Source organism: Phalacrocorax carbo, chromosome 17, assembly GCF_963921805.1.
Source record: "Phalacrocorax carbo chromosome 17, bPhaCar2.1, whole genome shotgun sequence".
NCBI classification, from domain to species: domain Eukaryota; kingdom Metazoa; phylum Chordata; class Aves; order Suliformes; family Phalacrocoracidae; genus Phalacrocorax; species Phalacrocorax carbo.
This window is the reverse complement of record NC_087529.1, coordinates 13,141,220-13,159,621: the sequence shown is the minus strand read 5'-3', so window position 1 is coordinate 13,159,621 and position 18,402 is coordinate 13,141,220. Positions and strand designations below refer to the sequence as shown.

Here is an 18,402-nt window from a genome sequence, read left to right as displayed (position 1 = left end):
CATAATAAAAAGAATAACTTCTACAAAAACATTTGCTAAGCACAATATTTCAGTGAGTTCTTGACACCATGATTTCCCATTTCTCAACTGAAGAGAGAAAAGGAAATTTGGTAGAGATGCACTTTCTTAATGAACAATTCAGGTGTGCCTAACGGCCAGCCTTCCAACACTTACACGGACAAGAGTCTACACACTTAAGTATCCACAGGTGAGGCATAAGGTGCAGAATAAATCAGAATGACATTCAATATGCACATACAGCATTCTGGTTTCTTCACCCTGCTCTAATCACTTAAGTTTAATCATTTAAGTTGAACTGAAATGACATAATATAAGAACTTCCTATTTAACTGGAGAAGTCAATCAAATGGATAAACTTAGTTACCTCTTTCTGGAAATCTTGCTGTCGATAACACAAAGTCCTGCACCATCATAAATAAGGTCAAAAACAAGGCTTGCCACCAGCTCTGATGTCTTGGCCACATGGGGACAATGGACATTTTAGTATGTCCAGATATATTCACAGACACCGATATAATACAAGAACAAAGAGCTCAGAAAATACTCAAAGGGTGAGGGACTTGTGGGAGAAACACTTGAAAGAACTGACTCTGAAAACAACCAAAGGTCAATGAAAGGACAGTATCATGATGAAATAACAAATGAATACACGCTGCCAGTGTGATATTATGATCAAAAGGTCAAATGTGATCCTCTGAGTACAACTTAGACTGAGGAGATTGAAGATCACAGGAATCACCATACCAGATCAAAGGAAATCCTTAACATACACCCAAACAACGGACTGGTTTGCATGGCCAAGAGGCAGCCAGACTGACACTAACCTCTCCAGACAATGTGATCTCTCCACCAGGACACAGACAACCTACAATCATAGACTCATAGAATCATTTAGGTTGGAAAAGCCCTCTAGGATCATCAAGTACAACTGTCAACCCAACACCACCATGTCTCCTAAACCATGCCCTGAAGTGCCACGTCTACACCTTTTTTTAATACCTCCAGGGACGGTGACTCCCCCACCTCTCTGGGCAGCCTGTGCCAATGCCTGATCACTCTTTCAGTGAAGAAAATTTTCCTAATATCAAATCTAAACCTCCCCTGATGCAGCTTGAAACTGTTTCCTCTTGTCCTATAACCAGTAACTTGGGAGAAGAGACCAACACCCACCTCGCAACAACCTCCTTTCAGGTAGTTGTAGAAAGTGATAAGGTCTCCCCTCGGCCTCCTCTTCCCCAGGCTAAACCCCACCAGCTCCCTCAACCTCTCCTCGTAAGACCTGCTCTCCAGACCCTAAATAATTCAACATTACAAATTCAATAATTCAACATAAAAATCTCCCTAAATCTCCTTCAAACCTGTGCTAACATAAACACATCCCCAAAAAACCCCAAAAGGTCTTAAGTGTCAATTAGCAGCTTTCACCTGGGTTCTACAGAACTTCTCAAGTCCTACATAAACTTTAGAGCAGCACAGGAATATTCACAAAACATCTACTGTTCTTCAGCCCACCTACTTAAATCCATGTTCATACAGATGCTTAACCAGAGTTTATAAGCTATTAAAAATCTCTCAAAGTTCTTAACATGGTCAACAGAGTTAAATAAACATAAGGAAGTTTGCCTTCATGGAAACATCAGGCTTCTCAATACCAGCATTCATCTTGTTTACTCAAACCAGTAAGTCCACCCATAAATACCACTCTTTCATTTCACCTTTTTTTTCCCCTCACTTCATAAATCATGGCACAAGGGCTAGATTATGGCTGTGGAAGACAAAAAACCGTTTGCCATCATTAAGCAGTCTTCTTTGAGATGCACATTGTCAATACGTACGTATTCAGTACAGTAAGCATGGATATACTCTTCGTTGTTGGCCTGCAACTCATCCCAACCACAAGACTTCAGTGGAAGTGGAGGGAGCAGCTAATGTGGATTTGTAGTATACATCTCAAAACAGCCCAATTACTATCACGTTATCTTCTTTTCTTCTTCTAATGACAATCCACATACATATTCAAAAGGTGAGTAACTCCAAGCAGTAATTCCCTCTCTGTCTCTCCCCACAGGTAAGTGGGGAGGGGCGTCTCAAGCATTTTACAGTAGTCTACAAACCACAATCTGCCTAATTTGGCATCATTCCTGGAAGCATCTGCAATGGTGTAGAGTTTAATAGAACTCCACATGCCAGCTCTGCAGATGTCAAGAATGGAGACATCCTCTGGAGAGGCTATTGTATGACTTGACCTTTGGTGGAATTTACTGATGGCCACAGGCAGGAACACTCAAGCAGTATCCTAACATCTCCTGATACAATATGTTATGCAACTACCAGTATCACTGCACCTCTTTATCTCCCAGTTCATGATACAAATGAACAGAGACTCCCTGTCAGGTTTGGTTCTGTACAGACAGGAAGAAGATGGTCTGCTTGATATCAAATGTCTGAGAGGCCATACTGCTTTGTCCAGGAAGGTCTGAGGTTCGCTGGGGGGGAAAGGAGGGTTATTTTCTGGCTCCACTGAAACTTAGATATGACCTCAGGAAAGCATACAAGAAACCTTATCTGCAAAGGGGGAATAAAGACACTGGATGTTAAGACATTTAGCAGTGGATCTTTCTCACCCTCTGGCAGAACTTCTTGCTACCAGGAAAGTCACATTTAAGAACATGGTTAGAATAAATAAGCTGCCACAGGCTCATGTTATTGTGCTGCCTGGATGGTGAGACTCTGCTTAACATCCTATGCTGCGATAGAGGTCAACACTCTTTTATCAAAGCTCCATACAGATTTTTAGGACCACGGGCTCAAAGAAAACTGTAAATCCCTCAGATGGACAGAAATAGTTGCTCGGATATCTGCACTGATGTAATCTATACATTACTGCTCATTAGCCCCGGCTCTAAGATCAGATGGGCTTCTTCTAATAAAAACCATTATCTAGCACCAAAATCTAATTCAGAGGATAGACTGGAGCAAATGTCTTGACTTCTAAGTGAGTCAGTGTAGAAGGATGTGCAACCTTCTCTGATAACTCTGGCTTCAGCATTTCCTCAGCCTGTCCCAGCCAGACTGAAGTCTGCAGGATCACCACTAATGCATCTTGCCTGACCTTGCAGTAGGCTTTCAGGGGAAGAAGGATTAGACAGATATAAATTATCCCTTCAGACCACAGAACCAAGAACGTGTTTACCTGGAACCCAAGAAACAGGCTGGCCTGTAGGCAAAGGAGACAGTACTTGTTGGCATCTGAGGAAAATAAGTCAATTTTGCAAAACCCCCGGCTTCTGCAAACTGTCCCCTCAGACGTTATCCCACATTTCTCATTTTTAGTCTGTCACCTAAAACATCTTTCTACCACTGAGCACTCCTGTCGCTGGGTTCCCACCAGGCACACTGGATTCCCTGGATCCATGGCTTCCAACAGAAAGGGCAGGACATCAGAATGTCTTGTTTGACATTACCCGAACATGAAGACCTTAAGATGCAAATGGTATAGTTGCAAGGGTTTGAAACTATTTCTGACTTAACACACCAACTGGTCTTCTTGGTGACCTGATGTTCTCAGGTTACCGTGATTCACTCCCTAGGCAAGGCGAGAGGTATATATGCCAACAGACCTGTAAAAAAATTGTATTCTCTGATATGTAGAGAGGCTCTTTTTTCAATGTCTGACTGTTATTGAGATACGGTTATTATAAAGGGAAGCTAAATCCCAAGAGCACGTACTCTACCCAAACACTCTGGTAGGTGTCAAAGATGCAAGCTCCGTTGCCTACATTGTACATTGGGAACATGAGAACGTGAGGAGGGATGAACACATTCAGTGCCAGTAAGCAGTCTCTTGCCACAACAGTATCTTGTGACAGGTCCTTGAAAAGGTCAGCAAGCTCCAAAATTGAACAGTATGCATCTGATTCTTGCTGCCTAGCACTGATTGGGTGTTGTGGCGTTGGCACCGACTGGGTGCTTAGTCTGTGCCCAAAATGAGGGAAGAGAGAGGACAGAAATGGCAGAAACAGGTGGAAGGAATACAATCTCTTGGTTATATCCTGAGATCTGGTGCACAGGAGCAGGATGTTGCAAGGTGCACTCGAAGGTTTAGACATACAGAACCACTAACAGTTTTGTCACAGGCTCTAGAATTCAGCATTGGCTAATGTTGTTGGAGAGGAATGATATTATTGATAAATGTGTCCAATACTGGGGTCTTTCTGCCAGTACCAAAGATAGGATTCCTAAAGAACATAAGCAGCACACGAGTTCTTCCGTGAGTTAAAGACATGGTTCCTCCTACTAGTCTGCAACCTTGAAGTCTACACCCTTGAAGAAATTCTTCCATAAAAAGATCTACCTCTTTAGGAAGACTAGACTTCTAAAGGCACACTGGATGTACCAAGTCAGGAGTCACAAGAGACACACCTAGCGTTGCCTACAGGGTCCATTCTTGCTATTGCTGAAGGCTATTTAGAGTTGGGGACAATGCCATCCCAATATTAGGAGAAATGTGCTCAGTTGAGCACCTAACCTAATCATAGATGGTAAGCATGCAACAAACATAAAAGTCAATAAAATAATTCAATAAATATTACTTATTCACCCTGCTAGGAGTTGGCTGCCCAAACTCTGAACTTTGCCAAAAGGGGAGTATCCAAGCTGGGGTAGCATAATTCAGAAGGAATTATGGTTGTCCATTCTGCAATGAAAAGGGAAAAATACTCACAAAAATGTAGAGGTTTTTTGGTTGCTTGGTTGGTTTTTAACAAGATCTCGAGAAACCCTAAAGTCATCTTGGTATACCTGCCAGACAGGAAGATGGGCTTTATTCCAAAGGGGGACAATAAATTTGTGGGGGATGACCATCACGAAGAGGCCAAATGTAGCTATGAAGCTATCAAAGATGAGAATTGGTAGTGAAGGTTTACAGCCAAGGACTTCCACATCTCGTCCTATGTTCATGAGATACAGCCAGCCAGGCCATATCACATATGCAACTGTTTGCCTCTTTTGCCGCTGGGGTTGAAGTCACCGTGCTGTTTCTCAAGGAACACAGGATTTTCTCCTCCATCACTTATGCATTTCAGGCTGTAAGTGAGCAGGGCATGGCTGGATACAAAGATGGAGTCGGAACACACAGGGTCGCTCAAGCCATTCTGAGGAGCAGGCATTGCTCTGAAAAATAAGAACCTATAGCAACATTTGGGTTGATACGTCACTAGGTGAGTAACACTGCATTAAAGAACAAAGGCAGGTGGCATACATGACTAAATTACAGTGGTTACTATCCCGTCAGTAGAGCACCGTTGACAGGATCACGCAGATTGAGGGTGACAGGGGATAACCATTCACCCAGGAATATATGAAGGCCAAAGTGACAAGGGCATCAAATGCTGGCTAGTAACACCAGTTGAGGGCTATGTGTTGAGGAGATTTGTGATAATGGATCCTAAGGAAACGTATGGTGCCTTCTAAGTGAATGAGTTCCTGCAACAAGGAACTGTACAGGTGAATTGTACAGAGTATGAAGAGCACTTCTTTTGGTCCTTTTGAACCTGGCAACTATTAGTTGCTTCATGGGATGTCCCATTGTTTTCATATCGAAAGAGACTAACAGTCAATCCCTATTCTTGACTTTGTAGATCTTTTTCTTATCACCCTTTGACTGCCCCTTTTCCAGCCAGAAGAGTATTAGTCCAGTTAGTTGTTCCATGTATGAAACACATCTTATACTTTTTCTTATCCCCATGTTCTTCTCCAAATCTCTTCTGCTACATCATTTTAGAGGTGTGGGGAATGGAACTTCACCCAATATTAAACATATGGATGTATCCTGGATTTCTACAGGAGCTTAAAGATATTCTAGTTTATTCTCTCTTTTTCTTCACAACAGTCACCAAGTACTAAGCTGGCACTTGCATGAAACAATCTATTATAATCACAAGATAGTTTCTAAATGGTAACGGACAAATCAGAGCTCAGCACCTTAATGTAAAAAATGACTGATTTTCCATGTGCATCTCCTTACAGTATTTAGTCTCGTAAGGTTTTTCTGCAATGTGTCTTAGCTGTTCCTCTTCTTCATTACTTCGAATTAGTTAATGTATTGGAAAGTTCTAAAACATTACCAAGCACTCAAGTTTCCGTATGCTTATTAAACATAGGGGACAGCATGGCTACCAGCACATGCGCCTGCAGAACTACAGTCATCAGCTTCTTCCACTGTGAAAAACTACCAGTTATGCAAAGAATCATAGAATCATTAAGGTTGGAAAAGACCTCTAAGATCATCATGTCCAACCATCAACCCAACACCACCATGCCTCCTAAACCATGTCCCAAAGTGCCACGTCTACATCATCTACAATCTACATTATAGGTAATAGATGGTATTAGATAAATAATAGACAGACAACAGATGGTATTCCTACCATCTACTTCTTATCTTCTAGTAACTAGTTACCCAGGAGCCTCCTTCTTATTCCATGTCTTGGTTTCCTTAAAAGCCTTTGCTGAGGGACTTAGGCATTTTGGAAATTCATCTGGACCTACCCAAATGCTGGGTTTGTTGACTCCTTCAATCACTTATAACACTCTGTGTTACGGTTTCTACCAACTTACTCCATGCGGATGTTACTGCATACTGGTCTGGGCTTTTGGGGATGACTTGGAGCCCACAGAAAAACTGGTATCCCGTCAGCCACCTTCCAGTGATTTTAAACAGGAGTTCACATACATAGCTAATAGTTCAGCGATTTCATCCTCCACAACGCTGGGGTGAATACCATCTGATCCCAGAGACTGATAACGTTAATTTTGTCTATCTACATCGCCGTCTCACCTACAGATATTTCAGCCTGAGACAGATGAAAGCACGAAAAGAATTGCATTAATTTTTCTGCTATTGGATTAGCTGCCCTCAGTGCATCTTTTATATTTAAATTTTATATAGGTCCTACAGATTATCAGGCAAGCTTTCTGCTTCTGATGTGACTGAAAAGAATCTATTATTAGCTATTTTATCATTTGCAAACGATTTCTGGTTTCCTCTTTTCACTGTTATTTCAGCTTGTTCCTCTTTTTCTCATTTTACCAACATTTATGCTTTTTCAGGATGCTTTTATATAACTTCTTACTCTTACATTTAGGTATAATTTTTCAAGTATTTCTTGAGAGGTGCATTTTATCTTAATTCCTGCCATAGTAGCCTTAAATACCTTCATGCCAACTGCAAGGATGTAACTCTTAGTTGCCCTCTCAGCTTCTTTTTAACAAGTTTATTAAGTTTCACAGAACTCTCCTTTCTGGATTAAAACACAACCGTGGACAACTTTTTGGCTTCTCTCCCAACATCTTTACAGGAACGAAATACATTAATGTCACTGTTACAGAGCAGCTTTTCAAAAGCAAGATTTTCAATGAGGAAAAGGCCGAGGCCAGCATTGCTTCATCCCTTCTTGGTTCCCTGTCTAGCAGCTCCCTGAAGTGTAATGGATGTAGATGAAGCTTCCCATAACGGCCGTATTTCCTGCCCCTTGATCTCCCTCAGCCCACAGAAGTTACCAGCCGGTTGAAGGCTCTGCAATGTCATGTGGACCCAAAATGTTCCACACAGGCTTCCAGCAAGGCAAAGCTATGGATGGTTTTCGCAGGGGAGAAAAACCTTTGTTTTACAGAGAAAGCAACGACGAAGGAAGCAGTCAGCGAAGGAGCCCAAAGACACGAGCTGGCACCAACTCAGGCACAACTAGGTGCTACTGTCAGAAATGTCACACAGTGATTTCTCAACCAAGAACATACAGAAATAAGCTTGATGATCTTTTCAAACATAGGGCTTATAGGACCTGCATAGTGTACAAGTAGATGGGATTCATCCATCACCCAAACAAATCAGATACCTGAATCTCTCATGGAGGTATGTACTTGGTACAAAATTTACAAACGACAGCTTTTTGTACAGCCATCTTCCTCTGTAGGGATGGAACAGACGTCAGAGGTACTCTGAAGGATGTAACAGAAAGACCAGATGATCACAGAGGAGAATGGACGAGGGCGAAGTGTTGGAGGCAAATGATGCCAGGCAACAGCCTAAACCATCTTGTGCACCAGTAGTGACCAAGAAGAGCACATATAGAAAAATAACAAGAATAAATGTTGTTCTGAGAAAAAGTAAGATGAAAATGGAAGGGGCAAAGATATAACAAAGAAACTTTGGAGAGTAGATGAGTAGGAAAAAAATAGCTGAGGGGAACTATGTGACCTGGGGCGTCTTTAAGCTTACATGAATGAGGCCAGGTGAAACAGGGGGTAATGGGGACGACAGTGACCAGAGCTTTGTAGCCCTAGGGAAATGTTTAGAATGTCTCTGGCATCGACATTCAGGGACAAATGTGCACCCACATCATGGCTGCATATAAGGACAACCATTCAAATAAGTCATTTATGGGATGAAAGAATAACTGAGGTACAGCATGACAAGTGGAAGAGGGGGAACTCTTTCTTATCTCTTCAGGATCTTTGTGAGGTTCCACTTGCTTTGGAATAAAACTGTCTTAGTAAGTAAAAGTTAAGATTATTTTGTAAGTGACATGATTCAAGACTGAAGCAATAACAGATAGATGTTTGTCAGCTCTTTTACTACTTTAAAGCATAGTCACCAGAGGGTATCTGAAGCTGTATTTCTACACTGGATGGTGGTTAACTTACTAAGCATTAACTTCTAATTCAGTCACAGGGATTGCCACAGTGCACTCTGTTATTCAACTTTCATATCCTTGAAGATATTTCCAAACAGCAATATCCAAAATCAAAAAGCAATATTAACATTTTACCCAAGACAGAACTAAATAGAACTAATGGAAGACCCAACGTTCTCCATTCACTACCTAGAATACCCCCCCCAAGTCGTCTCTTCTGTTCTACCATGTGGCAACCTCCCCAAACCCTTTTTCAGCCACTGCCTTCACTGCACCTGCTCCGTTATTGAGCTTTTTGGCCTTTTTAAGAAGCACCACTTCACGTCAGTGCAGGACTGGAGTGCTATTCATTCTTCATATTTGGATCCAATTCAATTCCAAGGTCTTTCTCTCCAAGTTTCTGCAGTGTATGTATCCTTCCTACAGCGATGCCCCAGCAGTCTTGAGCAAATCCACCCAGCTGAACAAAGACCCCGTGGAACAAGAGTTGCTGAAGTGCTTTAGAAGTAGGAAGTCTACATTCTATTCTTTCATGTAATTTGGAACTAGAATTCACATACCTTTTGTTAAAACAATAGCAAGTTTAAGCCCCAGGCTGCTTTATTTACATTGGAAATTAACCTGTCATAACTGAACTTGGTAAGAAACTTACCATTTGTTTCATAGAGTTTACAGCTGGAGGAATTAATTCAGCTACCTCTTCAGAATTTCGGTATATGACAATCTATTACATTTCTGCCACTATCCTGATACTGAGCACAGAAATACGCATCAGATTAACCCATTTGATCACTGGAGACCAAATTACTGAGATGGAGAACAAAAGAGAGATCAAAGGGCCACTAATGCCCTTAACCAGCCCCTTTAGGGTTAGGGAAGTGACAAGGTGAGAATACATCGGTTGATCTAGGCAGATGATTCATGTCTCAAGCTGCAGAGGAAGAGGATACACACCCAAAATTTCAGATAATTTGAACGGGGTGGCTGCAGGGGGGAAGAGAGTCTTCCAGTTAAATCTGGCGATTTGTTCCATCTTGTGCATGGGAGTAACCCTTACAACCTACGCATATTCGAAACAATATTCTCTCTAATACCTTTGAACACTGACCTACGTGTTTTAGCGCTTTGCTTTGAGGTAAGGCCAATCCCTGACAATCCTAAAAAAAAAGGTGAAAAGGTCCCAGGACAACTCTTGGCCAAATCCTGCCTGATCTGTGCTGGCAGCAAGCCCGAAGCTCCGAAGCATGAGATGTGATTACAATTCCTTAATGCAGGCTGAAATTGTTATGGGCAAATGAAAGGCAGTGCAGTGCTTCCTGTTCTCTACAGCTGGTGAAATAAGAGAAAAATAAACAGATATTAAAAGAAATAATAAACCAGTAAACTCAAAGGCAGAAGAGACAACCATGACCATCCATGCTGCTTATGCCTACTTTATACCCTGTCCTCCTGACCAGATCTAATCTCAAGACCTAGAATGAAGAAGCCCAAAAGGGTGATAAAATATGAATGTGCATCGCTTGAGTGGGATGTATAGCCCTGTACTGAGGTTCGGCTCACGACTCTGTTTTGTTTGCAAACCACGATTTCATATATTTGACCCTTGGCAACCCCTGCAACACAGATTTTTAGAATACTGAAGACAGACCTGAAGATCAAACTACACTGCACATTTTCCATTGCACTTGTTTGTTACTTTTTTCCTTTTAGGTTAAAACTTGTTTGCTTTCAGAACAAGTAAGACTTTTGGGGAAAGTCCACAGAAAGCTTTTAGGCATGTTTGAGAGCTGAATGGAGAAATACAGTGATATAATACATAAAAATGCGTATCAGTTTTTGTCCAAAATAAAGTTAAATACAACTGAGTTCTCTTTGATTATACACAGTTTATGACGTTTGTATTACTTTGACAATTCTGAAAGTTTTAATTTAAAAATAATGAAATCACATGCAATTCAGAATAGCCCTCCACGATCTGCATGAAATGCCTACCGAACCTTTAGTTTTATGGAGGCACAGAACAAAAAGTAATTTCTCTGATGGTTCAGAACCATTTCACCCACAAATCCAGCCTGGCTCCAGCCAAGAGGAACAACTGAAGCCCGTTTCCCTTCTCCTGTAATCTCACCCCTCTGCCAGCTTATCTTTGGGAAATGTCCACTTGCTCTTTGGATATATTCCAGGATGGGCGTGTGTGGCCAGAAGTCCTCTGTTGACTGTCACTCACTCCAGCCCTATTGATTTAGCCTTCTGACCATGCATCTTTGCTCTGCTGCAGTTGGGTTTGTTTCCCCTATTTATGCCTACCCCATGTAATGACTTGGGCTTCCAGATCCGTGACCTTTTTAGTACGCAAAATCTTCAGTTAAGGACAGGTCCACTCCTACACATGTCATAAATAATTCTACTGGGACAATGACCAGCAGAAGACGGTGTAGTGGGGAGCTGGAAGATTTAGGTTTAAAGTCCTTCAAACTCCTTTTTAAACAGAGAACAGTTTCCTGCCACACATTTTCTTGATCAGGAAAGGAGAAGACACACCATGCGAAGCTCCAGCTCAGCCTCAGCATATGCTCAAGAGAGGGATGGAAATTCAGAAACAGCCTCTAAGCTCAGCTTTTTCTAGCAGCTACCTCTAGCTGAGACTCCCTACTCTGCATCTGGATTTTAATGGCTCACCTTTCCGATACACTTAAATCCTATACTAACACTAATGTCATACTAATCTACACTGCAGGTTATACTACATGCTATGCCAATCCTATACTAATACTGTATGTCCAATTCTTTAAAGCTCTGTTTGGCCCAAATGGTTTCTTGAGCACTACCAATGTGTTTGTGTTGGGTTACTACCGCCTTTTTGAGTCAATTCTTTGTTCGTTTCCCAAGACTGCTTTTACTTTCCTGAGTGGTATCTATGTCACATCTAAAGATATTTTTTTTTAGGCTGTAAGAGCCATTTGTCTCACTGTTCCACTTCAGTGCAATTTCCAGTTCTAAAGGTTAGTGTCAGACTTCCACTTTTTGGTACTTAGGCAATGAATTTTATCATGCTGCAGTCAATACAAGGGACTCAATTATTGCTAGCTTTTGAGTTAGTTCTTGCACATTACTTAATGCTAAGAATATCTTTCTGTGTACTCTAGGACTAGCTGTTCCAAGAGGCAGAAATTGCTTCTTTGAACTTACTCTTATTGTGCTATCTGACCAGTTTATTCACAGGTAATTTAAGTCCCCATTATCATTTGGTTAGACTTTCCCACTTCTTTGATCTCTGTCAACATTATTCACTCAACATCCTTTTGTTGATCCAGGAGCTAGTAGTATAGGAGACCATGAATTTATTTACTTTCTTATGGGGTTGGGACCGTAACCCTCTATAAGCAGTTAAGTAGGTGATTATAATTCTCCAACAGCACGATACCTTGCCATGTTGGAAACACACTCCATTTCCAGGATGATCTTGTTGGGTTCATTGTAGCAATTTCAAGGGTTAATTACTGCTGCTGTTACAAACACCCACCACATTTCTTTTCTGAATATATCTATGTTTGATTTTCAGTTTCTGAATTGTATACAACACCTAAAAAATTATGATTCAGGATCCTCCTCTAATTCTTATTCATTCCACCCTAAATAGAAGACTGAGTTTAAAAATAATGATTTTTTAAGAATTTATTTCTTTGGGGGGAGAGGAAAGAGGATAATCCTTGCTTTTGGGGTTCAGAGCCTTTAGGGAGCTTGTTCTGTGTTCTCAAGGATTTTTTCTTGCAGCATAAGTTAAAACAATGTGCTCAGTGGGTAAATGAAAGTCAACTTTCTCCTACAATCACCTCACTGTGCAGCGGCTAAACATTATCCAGAAATGAAACAAAGCCTCATGAGACTTGCAATAAAATAATGCCTTTTGGGAAAACTGATGATACACTTTTTGCCTGCTAAGTAAGACGACTGTTCCACTGTTCTACATATCTACGTGGTTTTTCTCTACATGTAGGCAGTAAGGTGATTGGTGATGGATGATTGCTTTGCCTTCTCTATAGTAAATACAGTAGTTTGAGCTTGTCTGTCTGTTTTTAAGTATTGTTTGGGGCTTTTCAGAAGAAGCCCAGACTACAGCAGTGAGCTCAACAGAAATCTAAACTTCCAGCCATTTGGAAACTGCAAACTACTTCACAACACTACTTCTCCTGTGTTAAGCAATAGTTAATGCTCAGAGCATGTGCTATCTGAACAAGCTTGAGCTCTGCACAAGCTTGAAGATGATTTCTCTAAGGAGTCTAAGGTGTTGGTTTTTTGACCTATGAAGTCTTAAGTGGCTCTGCCTACTTGAGAAATTCCTCTCCCTTTGCATCATGCTGCACCGTGCGGAGAGGCAGAGGTAACACTGCCTGGGTTACGCTGGAAGGGGCGGACGGCAGGCAGGGCCCAGCCAGCTGCCCAGCGTGTGCCCAGTCACCCGCCACGGCTCAGCGACCTGCCAATCTGAAAATCCGAAGGTTTCCCAGAAGAACCCATCATAGAGGCAAGGGGTGCGAGAAAGAATTCGACACTGGAGTTATTTTGTTCTAGGTAAAGAAGATTTTTTTTAGTTAGCTTCTAAGAACATAAGACGTTATGATTGAAGTCCGTTTCTGTAGACGATCCTAGAGAATATGACAGGGAGAAATGAAACAAAAAAAAAACGTTCTGGTAGAAGTGCACCTGGTCAGGCTCCATCACTTACGTGCAGGATTTTCTGTATTAAATTAAGGATGTATTTCTAAGCATATATTGACCAGAACACTATGAAGATAATTATAAGTTAAAGAGAACTTTACTTGAATAGAGGGCTGACTCTGTACCACTTAGCCTTAAGCGATCTTATTACACCACTGAACTAAGAGCATTGCTTTGAAAACAAGACTGGGCCGTCCACTCTTCCAAGCTAAGCTCTGCAGTCTGTGTTCTCCTGTGATGGGCATGAGAGCTGACTGCATCTTACAGGGTCTGACACAACCAAGAAGACCTATCCAAAAATGGTGTAAAAACTAGACTTCTTAACTCATTAACTGCAAAGATAATCACGTTATGTACCTAAATTACGTATAAAGAACCGATTGTGCAGGTAAGTGTGAACAGGTTTAGGTTTATTTAAACAAGAGTTCCAATGACATCAAAGTTAAGCACGTGACCTAACGTTTTTTGCAAGATTGGGATGTTGACAACCTCATGTAAAATGAGATGTCCAAGAATGCCTATTCAGCTATATTTAGTATCTGACGATCTAAATGCAAATTAAAAATAGTTCCTCCCATTAATTTCTTACTTTGTACCTTAACAATTACGGCTCCATTTCCCATTTTGTCTTTCCAGAGGCAGGAAGCCACTGCAGGATCGGCAGCATCCAAACAATTTTAAACGGCATTTTATATTCCAAGTTTCGATATGCAGTGGCAGAATTAGAAACTACACCATAAGATATACACGCAGGGGCACAGGTACACTTGATTAAGCTTTCCCAGAGCACAGTGCCTGGCACCAGGCAAACATCCTGCTGCAGAAGGCACCGCCTGACCCCCTGATCCCAACATTGCCATCTGAAACCAGACCTGGATGGTTCTCCACACTGGATTCAGTGGGCTACGGAATAGGAACCATCACCCACGCACACACAGTGGTGGAATCAAGGCCTAAAAACATATACAGTGCAGGTCAGTATCTGTGTACACAAACTGAACAGATTAGATTAGTATTTCCCCAACCCTCCCCATTTTGAGGATGATTTTTAAAGGGTGAAATCCATTTGTAAATCTGAGCTGTTCACAGTTTAGTATTCAAAACGTCTCGTTTGTGCTGCCGTGACGGCAGGCGATACAAAAATCCCAGTCTGTATCACTGTCTTTGGCTAAAAACATCCACACATCACACAACAGAGGTTATCATCATCTCATTTCGAAAAGGTGCACGCTCTATACTTTGTGCTCAGTTGCAACACCATAGTAGTTTTTGTAAGGAATAAATATTGACTTTCCTGGACGTTGCCTCACGACAGAACAGGACCTTGAGTACATTTATCTAAGATTTTTTTTTTTTAGCCTGGTAATATAATTTTATAGCACAGCTCTGTTCTGAGTAGTTCAGAAGGTATGGAGAAACAGGCTTTACAAATGTCACAAACTATCCATTTTCATTTTCAGACAGGTGACCATCTTCTAAAGCTGGCTCAACTTATTTCTTTTCTTATAAGACTATGTAAAATTATTATTTTAATTTAAATTTCCAAGCTACAAATTTAATTAAGATTACAACATACCACATTCGTAAAGTCAAGTCTGGAAAAAGCCACTCAAAAATTAAGAGTTAATATTAATGCAGGCTATTTTGTCATTTTTTGTTTTCAAGCACAAGGCACACGACTGCCAAGCAAATTACCAACAGAACCAAGAGAGCGCCCACCAGGTCTCAAGAAACTGAGCTCAAAACTTAGCATACGCATGAGATCAGCCTGTTCAACACATAGCTCAGCTCTCTTAGCAGCACCTGCACCTCACAGCGAGATGTTCAGATGCTCTCTGCTTAGTCAGAAACCTGCATTAATTTCACTTATAAAAATGCACGGTGGTGACACCACAGGAACCGCTGTATGGGTGAAATGCAGCTTTCAGGTCCAGGCAATACACAAGGCAACAACTAGCAGCGTCAGTAATTCTGGTGGGCAAAGTCTGGGTGCGTATTTCAGCTGTGCCAGAACCCCAGCTATCAGCCGAAGCGCGTAGAAAACCTTACCGATTTCACAAAGGAAAAAAACCCAAAACAACAACATGTTTTCTATCAAACGTTTAGCGTCCCAACATGTGACTTGACACACTTAGCTTTATAACCTCAATTAAGATACGCAATCATCTTCGTGGGATCAACTGACCACATCCAAAATTCAACATTAATACAGGCACAGCTACGGATGGTGACCAAATGAAGAATCACCCATTTGCACGATCCCTTCTGCCTCCAAACAGCGCACAGGGCTGGGAGCAGGAACACAAAGGAACAAAACACACAGGTGGACAGCTCACATAAAAAATGCCTCGTTGCTTCAGTTATAAATCCACAGTCAGGAAATAAAAGCAAACGCGCCACGCCGGGAGCTGAAGCAGCAAGGAGAGAAAAGGGGGGAAAGCGCAGGAGCGGGAAGGTAAGGCAGATGGAGTTGGATAAAATAAAGCTGCTCTTACCTGCAGCAGTTTTCCTTCGGCTGGAGTCACCTCAGCAACGTTTGCAAACTCCCCTTCCAGTATGATAGGGTCCACTTTCAGGGGGATCACCCTAATGATGGCTTTCTGCGCCGCTGACCTCTCCGACTCGACCGCCGCCGCCAGCACCAGCCCCGTGTGGCCAAGTCCTGCCTGCAGGGTCGCCATGAGCAGCCAAGGCCAGAGGACAGCCAGCTGCAGCTGGGGGCCAGCACTCATGCTACCAGCTGCAGCAGCGGGCTCCGGCCACACATACCGCTCAGGAACGCGTCCTCACCCTGCGGCAGGCTCCAGCCGTCGGCAAAGCTCGTCGGGTTTCCGAGCGTGCGGTCCCAGCGGCGGGGAGGCAGGAGGAAGAGGAGAGAGGGGCTCAGTCACCCACCACCAGCGCTGCTTACCGGGCAACTCCTCCGGTTCTCGCCATCACCTTTTCTCTTCCTCGGTGCCACGTGCTCAAAGGCCGCTGGGAGCTCAAAGGCATATTTTAAACAAACAAACTAAAAGAAAAAATTATGAGTCCCTCCTCCAGCAGATAAATCCGGAAAGATCAGCGAAACAGGTTGCAAGCAAGAAATCAGTTCAGATATACAGGAACACCAGGGAGCATTAGGAACTCGTCAGTCCCACAGAGATGAGGCACGGGGAGATCCCGCCGTGGACGTGCTGTCCTCGTGTCTCCTGCCCAAGAGTTAGGAAGATCCACAGGTTCAAAACATCCATCTCAAATACCCTTGAGGGACCCCTCACCTCCTCGCATTTCCCACACATAAGCTGAAGCTCTCCACCTTGAATGTTATCTGTGGTTACTCGGTATCCTTCTCAGAAATTACGCAGGAGGTGTTTCTTGCCTTTATAGTGAAAGGAAAGTTTGCTTCTGTACCGTTCTCTTCCAAATTGAGTTGATCCCTTCCATCCTTCTCATGCCAGAAATGCTTCATTCAAATTTGGAGTTACTTTTCTCCTAGCAATCCATGCTCAGAGTCTGACTCCGGGTGCAGTTCTCGAGGACAATTAATAAAGCACGGAGCTTCTTCTCATCGTTTCAAGCTCCCAGGTAATAAAAAGTCCCCAAAACAACTTTAAAAGTTTAGATCCCAAGCCAGACAGGTATCAAGCACCGAATTACAGCATATCTGGTTTCTCTCGCACTATTCCCGTGCACGCCTGAGTTCCGGTATGACCACTTCCAAGCACACATTAAGAAGATCCCGACTAAAGGCCCCACAAAATAAAACGTAAAGTTCCATGGTCTGCCCGAAGGTCACACGAAACGTACCGAGGAGTCTTCATAACTGGGAGAATTTAGACAGGATATTTTCAATTAAAACCAAAGTTATGGTGATCACACAGCTACAAAGACAAAAAGTGATTAAAAAAAAAAAAAAAAGGAAAGAAAGAAAAGAAAAAATGATCTGCAAACCTGTTTAGCTGTGTGCCTGCTGGAGTCCCCAGTGGCTGGGATGGATGGAAATATTGCTGTAAATCCTAGGCAAAAGTAATTTCCAGTAGCTCAAAAAAAAAAACCATGTGGGTCTGATGATGTTTGGTTTTGGTCTTCTTTAAAAAAAAAAAAGTTAAAAGTTTGGTATTTATAATTTAAAAAAAATATTTAAAAAAAGAGAAGGAAACCCCTCTCGCAGACATGCAGCAAGCAGGTAGGTGCGAGCGGAGCTGCACAGCCCGAAAGAGAATCCAGCGAGATCAAAGGGAGAAAATTACTGCAGACAGAAAGCTCCCGGGGCAGGCATGGCTGAAAGTGAAGTGTCCGCATGTAATCTACCGGCCTGAGAAAGAACCCCAAAACACTTCGGAAAAACTCCTTTAAAGTACCAGAGTCTCTCCCCTCGCTACGGCAAACGCAATTATCGGCTCTGGACGCGGGGAGCACGAAGGAAAATAAACCCCGGACCATCAGCAGCGACCCGGCAGCGAAGCCCAGCCCGGCTCGGCTCGGCTCGGCTCGGCTCGTCCCTCCTGCGGGCGCGGGGCTGCGGCCGCCGGACAGCCCGGGGGCTCCTGCGGGAAAGCCCGTCCTCCAGGAAGAAATAAAGCTAGAAATAAAGAGTTGGGCGCGACCCCCGGCGCGGGCAGGCTGCGGCTGGCCGCCTCCTCCCCGGGAGGGCAGCGCTCTCCTACCTGCTGACACAAAGTGAGGGTGGAGCAGCCGGAGCCGCCGCCCCCCGCGGGGCCGGGACCGCGGGCTCCCCCTCCCGCCCCGCCGCCCGCAGCGCGGCCGCCGCCGCCTGCCGCTGCCCCGAGGGACCGGGGGGGACCGGGAGGGACCGGGGGGGCGGCCCCGGGGCCGGGGAGGGGGCTGGCCCCGGTCCCCGCTGGCCGCGGAGGGCGGCCGGCCCCGCCGCCCCACGGCAGCCCTGCGGCCGCGGGGCTCCGGCCCTTCCACCCGCGGCCTCTCTCCGGCCCTCGCTAATTTAGATTCAGCCGCCCTTTCCAGTCGC

General features: G+C 43.4%; 1 protein-coding gene across 2 annotated transcripts in view; it reads right to left on the bottom strand.

The window, feature by feature from the left end:
- RNF43 (ring finger protein 43) overlaps positions 1-18,171 on the bottom strand; it is a 59,902-nt gene extending 41,731 nt beyond the window's left edge. Inside the window, exons 1-2 of one of the 2 annotated variants that reach the window (XM_064467621.1) lie at positions 17,367-18,171; positions 15,929-17,238 (exon numbers count right to left, since the gene is read on the bottom strand). In XM_064467621.1, coding sequence (XP_064323691.1) covers positions 15,929-16,165 — 237 coding nt within the window. In that variant the 5' untranslated portion in view covers positions 16,166-17,238; positions 17,367-18,171. Of the gene's footprint in view, positions 1-15,928 lie in introns of both variants that reach the window. The other variant, XM_064467620.1, reaches the window with a different exon arrangement.
- Between the last annotated feature and the right edge of the window lie 231 nt (positions 18,172-18,402).